Consider the following 19391-nt stretch of genomic DNA (forward strand, 5'->3'; position numbering starts at 1 on the left):
TAACACTGTGGGAACTTTGACTAAACACAAGTTGTATTTAAGTAATTCTACTTGTTCTTTTGGGGCCAAAACTATTACAAATAATATAATAAATGTAATGTCTGAATGATACTCTTTTTTGTCTCTAACCTAGTCATCATTGAAGGAAAGAAAACACATCAACATACCAGGTGACTCCAAACTTTGGACCGGCAGTGTATATACGGTGTGTCAAACTTAAATCCCATGTAGACCTATCTTCAAGGAAAGGGCTACATATAGGTCACACACATAGGTGGTGGTTAAAACAAACCAATGAACAAACTCAGCTACTTGAAGGGACAGAAAAAGTCTTCCAGTTGCATCACACTCTGCAATGTGTTCTCTGTCACTGCAAGGCACAAGTCCAATTCAGCCATTGTGAAGACTTTCTTTGCTCCAGTTAGTTGGGACAAATTCCTACCAACCCCCACCCCCTCTTTTTGGGGCCACTCTCAGAAATCGACAACCAGTGCACGGGTCAGCAGTACAGCTCTCTTTTTTCTTCTTCTTCACTGCACTTATTAAACATTGTTGTCTAAAATGTATTCCATTGCCAAAAAAAACAACTGAACATTTTAGTTAATATGCTACAAATTATTTTGTGCCACAATTGCACAGTGTTTTTAATCTCATCAATCACACAGAGAGGATCAGAGACTCGTCAACAAACACTTTGAATTACAATGAAGACATCTGAAAGGCTGCTTCAATTTAAACTGCTGTCAACATTTACTAATTTCTGGTCACATGCTCTACACAATAGGAGGGAGAACATATATCTGTGGTATGAATACACAATTATTTAATCAAAACGTCCACGCTTTGCAAAATTGAAAAGTCTTTAGCACATTATATTCAATCAGGTCATTATTATAAAAAACAGGGTATTTTGCCTACCTTCTCCCGTGCAACTAAAATGCAGGAAACTTTGCTCAGGAAGCTGAACTTTGACCTAAACTCTGTTTACACAGACCAAAGGTATCAACCACAGATCAGTGTGGTCTAAACTACTCTGGATTTGTTTTCTGAGAGAAAGTAAGAGATATTTAACAATAATACAAGAAGCAAAAATACTTGAGAGCTAGAACAAGTAGATGCACAGTAAAATAAAGAAGATAAAGCATTAATGAAACGATGAAGGAGTACAAAACGTAGATAATCTACACATTCACTTCGTCCATTGCCCCGTTACTTGCTCCGGTATGAGTTTAATATCCATTTGTATCCATTGGTGATTTCTCTTAGCAGATTTCTTTAGTGTTGCTATAAAGTTGCCAAACATTAATCACATCAAATTGAATAACTGATGGCCTGCTTTTCATAGTTTCACCGAACAGGACAGAGAAGATCTTCATTGATGTCTAAAAACACGCAATGATATCAAACCGGCTGCATGTTCTCCCTAATAAGAGGGTTGAACTCAACTGAGGTGGACATTTGAAACTCTTCAGCAATGGTAAGTCCTGTTTTGTCTCCAGTGAAATCGCTTTCTTGTGTCTCAACATGACTGGTGACTTGGGTTGAGTCGGGGACGCAATACGCTATGAGGTTTACAGATGTTTTTGCATCGCCGTGGATCTCAACCGAGGTCTTTGAGCTTCTCAGTAATTCATCTTCAAACCACTGTGGACGCTCCAGCTGGTATACATGGAAGGCCTCTATGGCGTCCCGCAGGGCTCTACCTGAGGGACAGTGATAGTACTCGACCTCTGAAAGCCCCTCAATGTGATTCACTCTGCCGGGCTCACACTTTTCAGTGTCCAGGATTCTGAAAAAGAGCTCCTCAAACTGTTTCATCAGCTTGTATCGCACTGTAATGTGGAAAGGTGAAGGAACGTCTTCCTCACAGCAAACATCGTCGAAGTAAGCCACTATGTATTTTTCAAACGACGCAGATCGGACAAAATGGGGGACCATGAGGCTGAGGGCTGGACTGAGCATGTCGCCGACAGGTGAGCAGGCGTCCTCTCTCAGGAAGACCGGTTTGTCACCACACATGGCTCTCCATTTGGCTTGTACTCCTCGTGAGCACAGGATCAGTATCTTATCTGAAGAGCTTTCTATTTGTTCTCTGTGCCAGTTCAACCACTGGATGCTTCCCAACACTCCCAGTCGTCTAGAGTCCAGCAGATCCAGGACCACTTCAGTTCCACATTTGGATGCCAGAAAGGCACAAAGCTTGAGGATGATGTTTTTGTATAAAGGGTGGTCGAGGGAGTAGATGATGAGGACTCTTTTTCTGTCCTGCACTTTGAATCCTTCTGGTTGCTGTCTGGCAGCAGATGAGGATGTGTTCACGGGATCTGAGAGAAAGGCGAGGTCCGTTGATTAATGATCAATTCAAGCTGCTTTTCTGTTCAATACTTTGCATTTATAGGAAGGCAAACCTTTCTGAGTGGCTCTCCACAGTAGATAAGCAACACAACCACCAATGACAAGCAGCCCCACCGTTGCCTTTATAATTAAAGTTCGTGGTGGATAATCTAATAAATAAAAACACAAATACATATGATTAGCTCAAGACAAAATGTGAATTCAAATATTATTATGCCAGTATTTCCAGTGGGTCATAAGATACATCTGAGGGGCTTGCATGATGATTAAACTGACGATTGATGATTAAACTGACACTGAGTCACCAAATTCATTTTGTTGTATCTTTTTACGATGACAATACATATCCGTATTCTTAGCCTTAATGGGATGGGAAATTATCTTTTTTTATCTGAAAGAAAAATAGGCTTTTTGGGGAATTATGGAATTATTTTACCTTTTGGTCTCAAACATTTACACAAATCAGATAATCTGAGAACTGTCAAAACTGAAAGACTTCTGTTACCTTGATCAAGGAGCCACAAGTGAACAATGCTGTATTTTAAGCCAAAACGATCGGGAACTACTGATTTATGCTCTGCATTATATAGTTATGATATATCAACTTAATTTTTTTTTATTTTTGTATACATCATACTGTATAGATGTCACAAAGTATACTTACCGTGACAACAATCTATTATTTTCTCGAGGCGCCCACAGTCGTTCTTACATCGAACAAAAAATGGCTGAATCTTAGAAACAAGCAGAGTATGGTGAACTTTCAATGTCAAATATTTTTCAACTGCCAGGGACGAGACTTTAAATCCAAATTAAACTCACCATCAACCGTATCTCACATTGTGGAAGTTGCCACCAACCAAACTCAAAGGACACATTCAACAAAGTTCTGTTTTCCTTCGAATGAAGACAATGATACAGTATCAGGTGTGCTAAACAAGCAGTAATATGATGTTAGACTCACAACATAGTTACTTTTCTACCATTATCATTGATCATATAAGTGAGAAAAACAGTGTAATTACCTTTGAGACATCCTTTGAGTGACGGAAACCAGAACTCTGGATGGAGACTTGGTATCTCTCTGAATACTGAGCTGCCTTAAAACTCACAACAATGGAAAACTTTCCAAGTTCCTTGTTAAAAGACACAGCAGCGGTCACATTGGGATCCCATAGACTACCTGATATAACACATCAAGCAGAGCACAATACTCAGATGGTCCTGGGTATTTTACAGTGTTCCATTCAAACCTGTGAGATGTAAATTAGGGCCGTCACAATATCTAATTTTCACTACACGATGATCTTGGCCAAAATAATTCATGGTCATGATATTATCCCAATAACTACAGAATAAAAAAAAGTTAAATAATAATACCGCTATCAATCAAATTCATCTTTAACTTTGTTTAATGTGCATGTATCTATTTTTTGGCTAATTAATTACACTGTGTTTAAAACTGTATAAAAAGAAAGAATGGAGTGTGCGGTATTTGCATTTAAAAAAAAAAACCTCCGTTCTTTGTTTACATAGCCGACCAACAGCATCGTTGCTGAAGCGTAACACGCACTGTCCAGTTCCCCCTCAGATAAACACTGGTAGCACTTTTGCCATGTTATTACCATGTTAGCATTGTTAGCTGCAAGCCACCGGCTCAGACATCGCCATGTTGAGAGCTATTGAGAGGCAATCAAAAGGCTTCTAATCTCCTACATTGCACCTTTAAATAAATCAGTTATTGTAAATACAGGTATATTGCGACTGCCCTAATGTACAACATGTAGAAGTTACCATTTTCCAGACACATCCGGGCCTTTTGGATTCTCCTGTCAGCACATCCTGGCCATGACAGTAAATATTAGATGATTAGAGCATTTTACATTTTGGTTTGGACACTTGAAGAAGCATTTCAGATGCAAACAACTCCTTTTTTTTTTTACATTTCCAAGGGGTGAAAGAAAAGTGATAGTTTTGTAAAAAAAAAACATTGTCACAATATTTAATTGATCTTCTTTTGTCTATGTTGTTACTAATTCCTGATTCAAGAGCACACATCTTTTAACAATTGCTTATTTTAACCGCGGAAATGACACCTGGCGTTATTGCTCATATGCACAGAATGTAATTACACACCAACACAGAATCAATATAACTTTTTTCCTTGTTTGTATAGCAAACTTATGCAACATAAAATATATTTCTCCCTGCTTTTTCATGCAGATTTCAGGGATTTGGAGGTAACTCACCTGGGATGGAAATGGTCTTATTTATCCTGTAGTGTTCAATATCAGGTTCTGGCAGATTAAAAACAGACACCATATACGTATGGGCAGGCTCTACCACGACTCCATCCAAGGAAAATGTCCACTATTAAAGAAAAACAAATCTGTGACAGCTAATATGCTTGCCACTGTTATAGCAAAAGTGAGGTAGAACAAATGTATTTTACCTCCATATAGTCTGGATTATGCTGTTGCCTGAGGTTGTAAGAAAACTGCACACACACACTTTGATTTGTACTTTCATCCAGAATATTTATTTCTGATCCAAGAAGGGTTATTGCACTTCCTGCAAGAAGAGAATGTATATTTCATATGAATGATTGAATCTTTGATGCATGGTTTTCTATTCACCTTTGATGAAAGACTGGTTGGTTTATACTTGTATTTGATGCATTTTAAATTGTGAGCTACAATGTGGGCTTTGTTTGGTCACAGAACGGCAGACTTCAGCAATACTTACCATCTCCCTTTATTTTCCACGTCACATTCACAACAGAAACAGGTCCATGTTCGTCCATCCACACTCCCACATGCTCAGCATCCCATTCCGGGCCAACAGGCGCATGTTGTCTAGGTACGATCACGCTTTTGTCTGAGCAGTTATCTGACATTTAAGAAACGGTGAACAGTATTAGTGGTTAAGTGTGTGGGCAGATGGATCACATAAATGCCAAATGAAAATATTTTCCTGTACAAATCATTCCCTCAGCATGAATAAAACCAAATCTATGTTTTAGGAATTTAGACAGTCAAATGCAAAAATATGTATTATTTACACAAAATATATTAGCACCTCAACATATTAATTGAAGCCTTCTCTATTCATAAGTCTTTTAACTTTAATATACTGATTTGACAATTAAGATACTTACTAATTTTGCAATGCTCAAGACCCTAGGAAAAAAAACACAAGTTATGTTGCAATGTCTTGATGAAAGAAGGTTTATAAATTCCCCTCAGTTTACTTTTTATCAGATCGCTTGTATTCATTTTATAACAGATCGAATCCTCACCTGTTGGTTGCAGTCCGGGCGCTTGTCCAGAACCCTAATTGAAGAGGACACTGGGAGTCCAGCAGTCAAATAAAAACAGAAAAGAGGAACATAGATCATTCTGGTGTTGCGCCACAACACATGTGGAAGAGCTTTAAAAACTATTGAGTAAACAAGCACAATAATGAACTCCATTTCAAGAGACGGTTCAGTCGTTTGCTTGAGCGAACACAAAGACTCAGTGTGACGTGTTTATCAGGCGCTGACATCTGAAAGTACAGGAAGAACACTCTTATCCAGTGTGGTTTGTCGTTTCCATTTGCACGGGAGGACATTGCAATGGCTGAAAATATTTCTCTCTCAATCAGCAATTTTATACAGAATTATGTGAGAAATACAACTTAGTTTTTATCCATTGCAGTCTGTATGTAGACGGTTGTTTGATGCCGACTGCAAACCAATATGTCAAACCATAAAACAGTCACTAGGTGGTAGCAGTGACCTAATTTACAAAAGGTTATGTTCTTGTTGAAACAGTTTAAAATGTTAAAACTCATAAACAGGAAATGAGGAGCGAAAGAGACATGCAACAACGGTCTTAAACTGCAGAGGCCACCAGGGCACCACCTTTTAACATTTAGCCTGACCTCACATAAATAAATATACAGATACCAGAACCTCTCGGTCCAACACGTGAAGGCCCAGTATGACCACCAAACCTTCAGCTATGCATTGTTTGTTTATTGGGATTATGTTCTCCGGGACCAAAATGTAGCTGTGGCCATGTGTTTATTCCTGTTGCTTTGTCTCAGTGTGACCACGTCTGACCAGAATAGACTGCAGCGGTTGCAGTTGATCTCTCCTCTGTGTGAGAGGGGTACCACGGCCACTGTGATTCAGTCGCCATGATGGCACCTCGGTCCAAATATAATACATATGACTTTTATTCAGTGCAGCTGTAGTTAGTTGGGATGTGTTCAGGATTTGGCATCCATAAGCAGTAGAGACATGCTGTTGTGATCAGATAGAAGAACATTTGTTGACAATGATAACTTCTCCTTTTAGCATCCCTAACTGGTATATAACGTACAAATAAATGCTTGAAATGTGTCAGCTTGTAATGTGTTAGTTTTTACAAGTTTTCCTTTCATTTATGATGTATGCTCTATATTGCACTTTGAATATAAATAGTTCATATAATTTATGTTGTTTTGTCTGCATTGTTTTATCTGTCTGTTCTATTTATTGTATCAAAAATGTACCTTTTGGCTGAATGGGACAGATACTGATGTTTATTAATGTTATGTTGATCCTGGTAAATGATTGATTAAAGTAAAATTAACTATTTGTTTCACATACAAGCAATCTAAAACACACTTCTAATGCTGTGAGGAAGGCATTTAAGATTGAGATGAAGAATTAACAAAGTATTTTGAATTGAAAAAATCCCTGAAAAATAACAATATTTCACACATGCACAATAAAAAATGTCTAATTGTCTTCAGCAGTCTTCAGCTGCACCTGCACTTTGTGTGTTCAATGCTAATTGGCTAATCTTAGCATGCCAACACAGTAAACTAAGATAGTGAACATGGTAAACGTAAATACCTGCTTAACATCAGCTTGTTAGCACACTGATTTTAGCATTACAGCCTCACACGACACATGTGGCTGTAGACCTCTAACCGTAACATGAAACCAGGGAATAAAGCTTAAAGTTCAACTTAATAAACTTCAACCAATCATATTTTTAAAGCTTACTTCAAAAGGCCCCTTTAAAATAATTGGTTTATGATGTTAGTCTTTGCCAGAACACCCCATGACACTAATTTTAAAAAACAAACATGCTCAGGGCGCCTGATATCTGCAGAGAGGATAAGTCAGCTGTCAGTTAGGTGAGGGGCGTGTGAGTTGTGCCCTTGTGCAATGTTATCACATGAGATAAATGTGTCACGAGTTGAGGGCAAATAAAAAAAGGGTTGCCCTGTGATGCAGCAATCGTCAGGTGGACAGGGGGTCTATTTTAGCGAGCCATTCACATGAGAGTTTGAAAACATAAATCTTTCACTAATAATCATGAAGTGCTTTTTCTTTCCCTGACTCAGTCCTGTCGCTGCCCTCTCTGATTCTCATCTTCAAGGTAAGTTTCATATCAAGTGATCAACCTTTGCTATTTATCACAAGAAAATAAAAGTCAATCAGATTTATTATAGACATTACAGGGAGCTCTTTAACCTGACATTGCAAGATTAACTTCTTGCCATTTACAGCCACGTTTGGGTAAAGTCGAGTCCGGCTTTCATTTAGGAAGTAATGAAGACTGCATATCGTCATGCTCCTGATACATCTACTGTGGCTGGTATTTATGTGAGGGAATCCCTGCTATGTCGCCACATTTGTGAAAAGTAAAGTCACTTTTTCAGACATGGCTTTCTAGCTTTCGCTTCTACAACATCTCAATCTCCTTGAAGATTTTTGGATCCTCGTAACCTGAGGCTCAAACTGTCTGCCAAAGTATTGGAGGCTGCTAACGCTTGACTGAACACTTGACCCGTCAGTGTAGCTGAAAAGCTGGTGTGATAAGTGATGATGGCTCGCTGGTATGAAGTGGCAACCTCCTGGGTGTAGGGGCAAGGCTGCAGGCTTCTTGTAATTGTATGAGGCTTAGCTTATTTACATTGACTTTCACACCCTGTCAGACTGGCTTAATTTAAATTGGATATATTACTGTGCTGAATAAGTTGCATTGACATGCTTTCATCGTTGCCTTCTCTAACACCTACATTTATTTATTTATATGCAATGCTATTGTTGAACTCATTGGAAAAAGGAAGTATTGTAGTTTTAAAGCTAATGTTACAAAGAAAAGGTCAAAGAAAGTGAGAAACAGTGGAGGAGATGGTTCATTACATTACATTACAGCTCATTTTCACTTTTGCCGTTTTATGCTTGGACGATAGATATGCAATTCCAAGAGTAAAATAAAAAATGAGCCGTGTTGTGGATCCCAAAAGACTGGGACTGGGAACTGTTATATTTGCTTCCACAGTCTCCATAGGTCTGATGTTGTTTGTCTCTTGACTGCCAAAACTTTCTCTGGCACCATCAAGGCCACAGCAGCTGCTGGGACACCGCAAAGCATGGTGGCAATGTGGCTAAATATAGCCCGGCAACATGCTCCTCGTCAGCTTTTTCATAACAATAGGAAGGATTATCTGGTCCTGCGGGGAAACTGAAATGCATCTGACAGCCCCTGAGGACAATTAAACAGATTACATTTATTAAACGGTGAAGGATTCATCAATCATATTGACTGTAGAAAACACGACTGAGACTTTGATAAATGCTCATTACGATCATCTATTCTCGGTGAAACTATGTGGCGTAGTGTCAAAAATACATAATGCATTAAAAAAAAGAGTTAATAAATCGTGTTTCTGCTCCAAAGGAACCATAAACTGCAGACATGTCTGAGGGGTGAGTATTGATCTCTAAAAGGGAGCCACAATGACGTTCAAAGTGTTTTATATTAAATAATAATAAAAACATTTTTCTACTTTTCTTGTCACATTGACGTCACGTTGATGAAGACCGGTGAGTCAATATTTTTGCATTCCAAATCATTAATTAAAGATCAATCAGTTGATTTGGAATGAATGATTAGTGCACTTATGCTCAAAAAGACATTTGGAAATCTATACTGATGACTCTACTAAAAGTATTCTTATCTTTCTGACAGAAAAAGACGAAATATTCAGCAACACGTCGACTTTTTTTGAAGGTAGGTCTTGTCGACCTTTAGGCCACGTCTGAATAATATTTAATGGGATGCCACTTGTGCTAAGACCGCTCTAGTTGTTATCGATCCTATTAACGCCTTTCTATCTTACAGTCCAAGCTGCTGAAGAAGGCAGCTTCCATGCTGGTAGTTGAAAGAGAAGAGAAGAAACATGAAAAGGAACGAGTTGTGAATGAGTGCTTCCCTGCACTGACGCTGTCAGGTCTGTCAGCCCAGGAGCTCAAGGTAATACTGACACAGCGAATCAAGCAGATTCGGTCATTATTATCATTCCACATCGTCTTGACAAGTTTTCTTCTTCTTTATAGGATCTTTGCAAAGAACTAAACAATAAGATTGATATTGTAGACGAAGCTCGTTATGATATAGAGCTGAAGGTAGACAAAAATACGACAGAGGTAAAGTGAAACTAAATCAAAGCAAGAACAGTTCATATATTTGCTGACCTGTAGGGATGTTGAAGTGTGTGTTTGTTGCATAGATCCAGACACTGAGTCAAAAGATCCATGGGCTGAAGGGGACAAAGAGGCCCAACTTGAAGAAGGTGAAGAAGACGACAGACGACATGCTGGGTGCGTGCACCGACGCCTCCAAACTCGCCAAGGCTGATTTCAAGGCCAACCTGAAGACAGTGAAGAAGGAGGAAGAAAAGGTAAAGCTGGTAACGCGGTGACATTCGTCCATAAAATAAGAAACTGCATTGAAAAGGCGATTTCGCCTATCTTTTATCTTTGCAGAAGGGTGACGTGGTTGACTGGCGTAAGAACATTGAGGCCATGACTGGCATGGAGGGCAGGAAGAAGAAGTTTAACGCAGCACAATAAGAAGGTGCTATGTTACGTAAACATTGTATTTCCTAAAGTAAAGCTTAAGTTTGAAATGTTTTTCAAAATATATATTTAATCCCGTTGTTTGTCTTTATTTCAGAATCATTGTCTAAATTCAAGGAAGAAGTTTCCATTTCAGGATGAAATAAAACTGTTTTTGTAAAGAGTGATATCAACCATAGGGACTTCCCTATTTAGATTATATAGTATTGAAATAGTTTTACCTTGATTTAATGTGTGCAAAAATACCACAGTATGCCATGGATGTAATCATATACCTTATATAGTATACTGAACCTTTTACAGGCTGATATAGGTGTATTCTCTTGATGAGTTTGTCATTTAAAGTGCACTATTTGTATCCTGCAGATGTCTGTAATACCTGTGATGCTGATTAAACGACCGTAAAAATGTCACTGCTTAGTTTCTTTGGTTTGTTCAGATTCCCAAATGCAATGTTTTATTTCCGATCTCTCCAATAACGGAGATACTCATGATATTGGATAGATTGAGTCTCTACAGCTGGTGTTGATGAGCAGTGGTAGTTTGGGTGGGATACCATGTAGACGTGCAGTGATACACAGTACAGTATACTAGCTGTCAGGACAGAGGAGGCTATTTTAGTTGTCCACTCACAGAAGGCGATAGGAGCCATTCCATTTTACGAGTTTTCTTCTCGTCATTAAGAGACACCCACTGCTCACCTCAACAGGTTTTCTGCAGAGATAAAAAAAAAAAAGGTAGGTTGATTTTTGTAATTATAATAGTGTGGCTTAAGAAAATACAAGACAATTAGACAACTCCACCTGTTGCATCATCTGGAATAATTTAAAGCAGGAACCTTTTGATGGAAAACATTAGTATGCAAATTTACTGTAAAATATTGAATACAGTCTGATCTTAAAGAGAACAAAACAAGACGATTACTTGCTGAAAATATACATTTAATGTATGTATATATATATATATACACATATATATGTCTGAATATATATATATATATATATATATATATATATATATATATATAACTATTATTGGATAGTAATTCATTATTTTATTTTTACAGACAAAAGTCAATCATGTCTCAGGGGTAAGTTTAGATTTTTATTATGTAAATCAATATCTGTAAAATCTAAGTAATTCTTTATCATGTTGATATTAACTCTCATCTTATTTCTTTTCCTTTTTAATACCATAACGTTCAACACAGACCGGTAAGTTATTACTATATAAATAGTGCAGATTAGCTAAAGAAAATCTACACTTAGAAACCATCTAAAATGTATCTTTGAACTGCTTTTGCTGCTAAAAACGTTTCTCAACTGCTTTTTTGTAGAATAAATCCAAAATCTCTGCATCTCGCAGACTGGCCCTCAAGGTATTGTCTCCTCTGTCTTAACTACAATTTACAATAATCCACTGCAAAAAAACCTTCATGACACAATCCACAAGTTCACAAAATAAAGGTGATCATTACGTTTTATTCAATTTAGACCAAGCTGCTGAAAATGGCAGCTGTGATGTTGGAGAAGGAGAAGGAGGAAAAGAAGCTGGAGAAAGAAGCCACTTTGAGTGAGAGAGTTCCTTCACTTCAGCTGTCTGGTTTGTCTCTGCAGGACCTTCAGGTATGTGCAGGTCACAGCATGAGCTGCCAATCATACTACAGTGAAACAACTTGGCTGAAATGCTCCATATGCAAGCATCCCTCTGATGTGCATGGATGACATGCATATAGTATGTTCGTATGCAGGTGCATTAGAACAGAGATGCCTCGCCATCTATTCTATGTTGTTTGGGCATTCACCTGACAATCTTATTTAGAAACAAAATATTTGAAATGTTAAATACATTACAAGTAACCACTAATGAGTGTAAAAATGTTTTATTTTGAGACGTGCAACTGTGCAACCTGCCAGAGGATTGTAGGGTTCAATAAATATGACATGATTCCCTCTCTGTCGGCAGGCAAAGATCTGCACCATAAGATTGACGTGGTAGACGATGAGCGCTACGACATTGACGCAAAAGTGGGCAAAAATAACAAGGAGGTACGTGTTTTTTCACATTCATTTGATTAACATGTGGATTTTATTCTGTTTTTTACTTAATGGATGTGTTCACTGTGTTTTTCATGATATCAATGCAGCATTATTAACCAGATAGCAGTAGACCACAAAAACACTTTAATCACGTCAACTGGTGCAATATAAATACATTTTTAAATACATTTTATTCTTTCTGTATATATAATATTGCAATTTTTGAATTACTGTTTACTTATATTACTTGTTTTTTTATTTTACCATGTGTCTCTTGTGTGAACTTTACTCGTCTGCTGCTGTAATCCTGAAATTTCCCCACTAATAAAGGAAAATATTATCTTATCTTATAATGATTTTAATATAATTTACCAGTAACATGTAGGGTTGAAAGCCTTACAGAGTGTGTTTTTTAAACATTTTGAATACATTTTCATCGCAAGTTATTGCCATAAGGTGTTACCTTTTACTTACTTTCGTGCAGCTTGAAAGTCTGTCAGTGAAGATCTTTGAGCTGAAAGGTAAAATGAAGCGGCCGGCTCTGAAGAGGGTGAGGGTGTCTGCTGACGCCATGTTGGGAGCTCTGCTGGGCGCTAAGGTCAAAGAGTCCGTGGACTTCAAGGCCAACCTGAAGACGGTGAAGAAAGAGAAGGAAAAGGTAAGCACGGCGACTATAACACCAGATTGTGTTTAGGTTTTCAAGATTATATCAAACTCAGTTGACTCGTTTTACAGTGCTTGTATTGCTCATGTTATTTTGGGGTCATTCTCTGAATGCACAGTATCACTAAGAATCATTTTCTTCTCATAAACAGAAAGAGGAGGTGTAAGAACGTGGAAGCCATGTCTGGTATGGAGGGCAGGAAGAAGCTGTTTGATGCCGGACAGTAGACTCATATGTGAGAGACTCATTATGAGTTGTACAGTGGATGAGAATAGAGAGGAAAATGAAGTTACCATCACTGCTCACCATATAATACGACAGTGGATGCGTGTGAGTGTATAGACTATATATTTTGTGTATAAAAGTGAGTTACATTCTGTCTTTTTTATTTTGTGGTGTTCATCACGCAAGCACATAGTGAGATGCTCTGTGTGTCTTGATCTTGAAATGCCTGGAAAAGACCAGCTTATATCCTGATAATAAATACTTCTGATCAACAGAGAAAACCGCTGCCCCATTTTCCTTTTTTTAATATCTGCTTTATTATCCACCAAACTGGCACCCAATATCAGCAGGATGGCAGTAATAGTTCCAGGTTGTGAACAGCAGCAGCTGAGAACAAAGTTGTTAAATCATCTTTGTAAGTCCCAAAATGTCCAAAAATAAGAGAGGTCGCAGGTTTAGGGCTGCAGTAAACTCCTCGGTCAAGCAGCAAGCGAGCAGCCGGAGCGCACGGTACCAATCAACACGTCAACCTCTGCTAAAAACTATATTTACAGCTTAATCAACTTGTTGGTTGACACATAAAATGATGGTTCCAGATGTGCTGTTTGTGTTTGTCGAACTGAATATCTTTGGATTTTGGACTAATCTAACACATGCAATTTGAAGGCCTTTCAGTGTTTTCTGATATTTTTGTAACCAAAAGATAAATCAATGGAACCAGAAAATAATCAGCAGCTTATTCAGCAAAATGCTAATAATAAATTGCATTCAGTGGTTTGAAAATAGGAGACCATTTAGTGACTGCTGCCCTTTCAGTCTTAAATGTAAAAGTATTAGTAACTCTCTTCACACTTTTAACATGGTAACTCAAGCATGACAGTAACTGATTTACACATAAAGGTCAGTTAAATACTATCAAACAGTGACATAATGCCATATCTGTCATAAGTGGTTGTCAAGTGTGCGAAATGATCTTGCATTGGGTTTGGTGACAGAAAGTCTGTGTAACAAACTGTAGGTGCGAAGTTTCAAAGATGAGGAAGTTCACCAGGCAGGGATCTAATGCTGCGTTCACGTTCACATGTTTTTTGTCAGCTTTGAAGTCGCAGATTTCAGTAATTTCTGACAGCGACAATTTCTTCCACTTGGTGGAAAGAACTAAAGGCATGTAAACAATGTTAAGAAATATACTAAATGGCTGCAAAGGCATGGCAGTTAAATCCAAATATAATGCTATATTAATGCTAACACAATACACTAAAGGTTTTGTATCTGTTTTCACTTATCAAAGAGCTGATGTATATACATAAGCCACAAAAGTAGTGCTAGTGATTACAAGGCTAGCATTGGAGTAAATCAAGCATCAAAAATCCTGAGTCAGAATGACAGGAGGTTTTTTGTGAAGGCAACATAGCAAAAATATGCTGTTGGATGTATTATGGGAAATGTAGGCTCCAGCCTTCATGGCACTTGGGACTAAGAGGATATCTCGGCCTCTTCTGCTATTTATTTATTTATTTGTTTACCATTCTTTGTCTAACTGTACCTTAACTCCTCCTTTCAAGCAAGTTCTACAAGAAGTGATCTAAAAATAGTATTTGACCCAAGGTTTGTACTCTACTATTCTTGTTTAATCGCTTGCTGCCTACCAATCCTTACGTGAGGGCATGAGTCGTAGCCCTTTGAGCCATTTGACTCCGTTACAACAATGTCAGATTGAACTCTGGCTGGCTCAGTTTACAAACCATCAAGTCCTGACAAGCACCTGTCTCTGTTCCTCTGCTCCACTAAATAAAACCTGACTAACGTTTGGCTTTCTTCTTACCTCCAAGGTGGTCCTGTATTAATGTGTTATCAGGCTATAACAGTGTGGCATGATCACACATGCAAAGGAGTGGTGACAATAATCAACAGCAAGGTGAGCATCGAACATGTAAATGCTTCTTACAATGTGAGGATCTGGTTAAAGTTTAAAAAAAGAGCTCTATTTGAATTAATGTAAGGAGACAAATCTATTCATTTTGAAGTCTCAAGTTCTCAACAAAGATTAATTTAATTAATTTCCAATGTTTTAATCTCTATTTTGTTGATGAACTTGTAAATGTGCATGAACAAAGCAAAGTCATACAGTTGATGTGGCCATTGAGACACAGATATGTGATATTGAATGTGTGACACCGACCCGGCGTGCAACCAATGGGTCAGATGATGTCTCTTTAAATTCTCACTGTCACTTCCGCCAACAGGTGTGGTCAAAATAACAGAAGGAACCCAAATGTTTGGGCCCATGAATGAAGTTTTATTACCTACTTTCCCGCATGATATTGTGGGGATGCTACGTGCAACGGTAAATGTCACTGTTGGTGGCCAGACAGGAGTCTATTTTAGTGAGCCATTGGCACTCGCACTGCCGCTATAAATCTGATAGATTTTTCTGTCTCAGATCGTCGATTGCTGCCTCCCTCACACACACTTTTCTTCAGTTTGGAGACTCAAGGAGCTGTTCTGCTAATAAGGTACAGAGTTGCTTTTATTCTGGTCTTTGTGGATTACAGTAAACTTGTTGAGGTGTTGAGTGACTAAGGACACATTTCTACCCATGCAGCAGCATTTAAAAAACTAACTAGCAGTGACATTATAATCTGCAAAGTGTCTTATCTTCACTTTGGTGTTTTATTTGGAAATCATTGTGATTAGGATTAACAGCAAGTTGAACATTGCCAGTGTGCATGCCTGTGGATTATCTGGCCATTCAACTTTTTTGTCACCTATGCAGAAACTCTTGTGAGTTATGTTAACACGGCCCCTGGTCCTTTGGAACTTTGCTTATGACACAAGTGCTTTTATAGTGACAGTCATCTTTAAAGATGTTTTCTGTAACAATGCATGAATATGAAGCAGCAAACCAAAGTCTGCACTTAACCTGTGATTTAATTTAGTTGAAATATGTATTTACATTTTTTATAACTTTTTATTTGAATGAGGAAAATTAGAAATGTAAAACCTGATAAATGTACTGCCAGGTTCAAATGTTGACCACGATAAAAGAAACAAAATGTAATGCAATGAATTCAAAATGTGAATTACGACACAACAAAATTACAAAAATATTCCAATCGGCCCTAAAGCTGTACCAAGGCAACGCATGAGTGAACAATAAATAACTTTGTTTAGCTTTAAGGGGCCAATGAATGTTGGGAGTGGGTGAAATACTTTGACCATGGAGGTTAAAAAGGTCATCGATCTTCAGCGTCCAGCTCTGTTGAACAGGTGTTAAAAGCTGAATTCACTCTGTTTGCAAGTTATTGCATTAAAACTTCACAGAAAAGAAGAGCTTTATTATCTTTTATTTTTCTAATTCTAGTGCCGGAATTTAAGACAATCATGGCTGATCAGTGAGTATAATCACATCTGGGTTATTTTACACTGTGTTCATTGACAGCTTCAGAGTATACTGTAAAACTATGTATTGATGTTAATTATGTGAATATGTTAACATGTTTTTTTCTCTTTCTCTCTCTCTCGTTAATGCTCCAACAGAACTGTGAGTATCTATCTACAACATCTACAAATACGCTGTTTTTTCAGTTATCTAGTTATCTAATAATTAAATTTAAAAGATCATATATGCAAATTCGCGGTTCATATATATTGTATATGGACATTATTACATGTTTTTATGTGTGAATTATAGAAAAAATCAAAGATCTCCTCCTCTCGAAGGCTGGGGTTGAAGGTACGTTTTCCTTTATTTGTGATGTTTTTTAAATGTATTAATTATGAAGAATTAGATGTTAGAGTGCATATATATATATATATATATATATATATATATATATATATATATATATATATATATATATATTCTTAAAGGATGTGTCGCACTTATGGTCAAGCTATTATGTAAATTGATTGAAAATTCTCGTATTTATGTGAACTTTTGCTGTCTGCCCAATACAATTAAATAAAATATATATATATATTACTTTGATATTTTCTTTAGATTCGACTTTTGACAGTCGCTGCTCAGATGCTGCAGGAGGAGACGGATCAGAAAGCCAAGGAGAGAGAAGTTGCTCTGAAAGAACGAATTCCTCCTCTGGTTACGTCTGGTCTGTCTTTACAAGACCTTCTGGTATTTACCTTTATCCACATCTTCCAGTACACTCACTAATATATTTCTTTATAGTTTACTAAAGTATACAGATTTTTACAAGACACTTTCTTTGTTTACACAGGATCTTTGTAAAGATTTGCACCACAAGATTGAAGTTGTAGATGAGGAGTGGTATGATATCAGCCTCAAGGTGTCCAAAAATGACAAAGAGGTGAGCTGCTCAAGATATTAATAGGAAGATAAAGTGATCCATGTTGGGACTTTACTGCATCCAATGTCTTTACTGTGAAGACGGGGTCATAACTTAAAACAGCTAAATGTGAACAAACACTGCCTCCTAGTGGCGGCATGAGGACATAACAGAGTCATGTGGATAACGCCTGGTGCTGTGTGACTGTGTTATAGCACCAAATAAACAAATGCTGGAACTCAACACAGTTCACATTCTTGTTTTACAACATAAACAGAAAGCTGGGATTACATTCTAAATTTGCATTTTGACTCCAATGTTATCTATGGCATTTTATGAGTCAAGAGTCATATTATCCAACTGTCTGAAACACAACAGTAAATTATGGACTGAAAATTATAACACTGATCACTGATAAAACACCAGGCAGTGTCATTCACATTCAATTTTAGGGTTATATCAATAATAAATTGAGGTTCAATTCAATATTTTATATTGAGCAATCAGTCCTTGCTAACCACAGATTATCAAACATCTTGTAAAAGTAGCAATTACTATTTTTTTTCTTAGCAAATGTTAGTTGTATTCACCAGTAATAGTTAAGATATGCTTTTTTTAAATAATATTTGCTTTGTAAAGTAGTAGAGTTTCTCTGACTTCGTACTGGTTGGCCCAATCTTTAAGAGCTTTTACCTTGATTTGGTTACTTGAACTAACGTGTACAAACACAAGTTAAATCATTATTATAATTAGTTAAGTCAAGGTCCACTTTTTCTGGAGCTTTTAACCACATCTTGCTTCATCTGGGTAACCTACAGTATTTCAGCTGAGGAAGACTGTAAGATTTGGTTGAAAGCTCTGAAAAAATTAACATATATTTAGATATTTTTAAATTAAATTACAAGATTAATAGTAAACTTTCAGCTCTTTATTGTGGAACAATTACACGTAGACATATTTATAAATCCCAGTGTTCATAAATCCATATGGATGTGAGAAAGTAGGCGCTTCCCTCTACATTGTATGCAAATAAATAAATAGCAGTGAGGGTAATATGGTGTACTTCACTCACAATGGTAAAAAAACAACAGCACAATCCTTTCTATCAATTGAATCCCCGTCCAGATAGAAAACATGAACCTGAAGATCACTGAGATCCAGTGTAAGTTCAAGAAGCCGACCTTGAAGAGAGTGAAGATCTCAGCTGAGGCCATGCTGAGCGTTCTGCTGGGCTCCAAACACAAGGAGTCCATCGACTTCAAGGCCAACCTCAAAACAGTCAAGAAGGAAGAGGAAAAGGTAAACCTGGCTTTTGTTTTCAGAAACCTTCAGCTCATGGCTATTTTTGGTTGAAATGATCTGTGTAATATTGTCTGTCTGTCTGTGATCTGTTATGTTTCTAACAGAAAGAGGAAGTCACTGACTGGCGTAAGAACGTGGAGGCCATGTCTGGCATGGAGGGCAGGAAGAAGCTGTTTGACGCCTAAAGAAACATGTACTTTTGATTAAGAGATCATCTTGTGATGAATTCTTAACATTACTTACTGTCTTACCTCTATTATATCAATTTATGAATTGCAGGTAGGACAAACAACCTTTAAAACAGGATTTCCTTGCTTGTTGTAATCTTACAGAAATAAAATAAAAAGAAACAGATATTGTTTGTGGTCTTTAAATTAGGTTAAAAATATAATTTTCTAAGTACACTGATGCTGATTTCAACATATATATATATATATATATATATATATATATATATATATATATATATATATATATATATATTTGTTTTGTTTGTCATTGCCTGCTTTATATTAGTGATGCAGTGGCTGTTTTGCAGGTCTCCTCTGCAGCCTTGTGGTGGCAGCATAACACTTTCAAACCACCAGTCTGAC

General features: G+C 37.3%; 4 protein-coding genes across 6 annotated transcripts; 3 read left to right on the forward strand and 1 right to left on the reverse strand.

Moving 5' to 3' along the window:
* Positions 1 to 1401: 1401 nt before the first annotated feature.
* On the reverse strand, positions 1402 to 9553 carry LOC306741118 (interleukin-17 receptor A; the record flags this gene model as incomplete). Its single annotated transcript, XM_079223371.1, has 2 exons — positions 1402 to 2324; positions 9523 to 9553. The coding sequence occupies 2 exons, from the start codon at positions 9551 to 9553 to the stop codon at positions 1402 to 1404; spliced, it is 954 nt and encodes a 317-aa protein (XP_079079497.1).
* On the forward strand, positions 7638 to 10674 carry LOC306741422 (troponin I, slow skeletal muscle-like). Of its 2 annotated transcripts, XM_079223705.1 has the most exons (8): positions 7638 to 7772; positions 9081 to 9113; positions 9372 to 9413; positions 9525 to 9656; positions 9740 to 9829; positions 9913 to 10083; positions 10169 to 10259; positions 10359 to 10674. In XM_079223705.1, the coding sequence occupies exons 4-7, from the start codon at positions 9552 to 9554 to the stop codon at positions 10253 to 10255; spliced, it is 453 nt and encodes a 150-aa protein (XP_079079831.1). In that variant the 5' UTR covers positions 7638 to 7772; positions 9081 to 9113; positions 9372 to 9413; positions 9525 to 9551; the 3' UTR covers positions 10256 to 10259; positions 10359 to 10674. The 2 variants fall into 2 exon arrangements, with proteins under 2 accessions (XP_079079831.1, XP_079079832.1); XM_079223706.1 differs by lacking the exon at positions 7638 to 7772 and having other exon boundaries at positions 9096 to 9226.
* A 932-nt stretch (positions 10675 to 11606) lies between these two features.
* On the forward strand, positions 11607 to 13191 carry tnni4b.2 (troponin I4b, tandem duplicate 2; the record flags this gene model as incomplete). The annotated part of the gene is given in 6 exon segments (XM_079223709.1): positions 11607 to 11639; positions 11755 to 11890; positions 12227 to 12309; positions 12785 to 12958; positions 13116 to 13126; positions 13128 to 13191. Coding segments are annotated over 5 exon segments (453 nt in total). The 5' UTR covers positions 11607 to 11639; positions 11755 to 11769.
* Positions 13192 to 15006: 1815 nt separating this feature from the next.
* LOC306741423 (troponin I, slow skeletal muscle-like) lies at positions 15007 to 19148 on the forward strand. Of its 2 annotated transcripts, XM_079223707.1 has the most exons (9): positions 15007 to 15107; positions 15436 to 15536; positions 15633 to 15705; positions 16554 to 16588; positions 16884 to 16925; positions 17193 to 17324; positions 17428 to 17517; positions 18622 to 18795; positions 18903 to 19148. In XM_079223707.1, the coding sequence occupies exons 6-9, from the start codon at positions 17220 to 17222 to the stop codon at positions 18981 to 18983; spliced, it is 450 nt and encodes a 149-aa protein (XP_079079833.1). In that variant the 5' UTR covers positions 15007 to 15107; positions 15436 to 15536; positions 15633 to 15705; positions 16554 to 16588; positions 16884 to 16925; positions 17193 to 17219; the 3' UTR covers positions 18984 to 19148. The 2 variants fall into 2 exon arrangements, with proteins under 2 accessions (XP_079079833.1, XP_079079834.1); XM_079223708.1 differs by lacking the exons at positions 15007 to 15107; positions 15436 to 15536; positions 15633 to 15705 and adding an exon at positions 16442 to 16459.
* Positions 19149 to 19391: the final 243 nt, after the last annotated feature.

Source organism: Taurulus bubalis (genome assembly GCF_910589615.1).
Source record: "Taurulus bubalis genome assembly, chromosome: 9".
Classification (NCBI taxonomy): Eukaryota; Metazoa; Chordata; class Actinopteri; order Perciformes; family Cottidae; genus Taurulus; species Taurulus bubalis.

Excerpts from the sequence above, each read along its gene's own strand:
- LOC306741422 (XM_079223705.1), top strand. The coding sequence starts at position 9,552 with ATGCTGGTAGTTGAAAGAGAAGAGAAGAAACATGAAAAGGAACGAGTT. Across the intron at positions 9,830-9,912 it reads TAGACAAAAATACGACAGAG|ATCCAGACACTGAGTCAAAA; the intron begins GTAAAGTGAAAC and ends TTTGTTGCATAG. Across the intron at positions 10,084-10,168 it reads TGAAGAAGGAGGAAGAAAAG|AAGGGTGACGTGGTTGACTG; the intron begins GTAAAGCTGGTA and ends TTATCTTTGCAG.
- LOC306741423 (XM_079223707.1), top strand. The coding sequence starts at position 17,220 with ATGCTGCAGGAGGAGACGGATCAGAAAGCCAAGGAGAGAGAAGTTGCT. Across the intron at positions 17,518-18,621 it reads TGTCCAAAAATGACAAAGAG|ATAGAAAACATGAACCTGAA; the intron begins GTGAGCTGCTCA and ends ATCCCCGTCCAG. Across the intron at positions 18,796-18,902 it reads TCAAGAAGGAAGAGGAAAAG|AAAGAGGAAGTCACTGACTG; the intron begins GTAAACCTGGCT and ends TGTTTCTAACAG.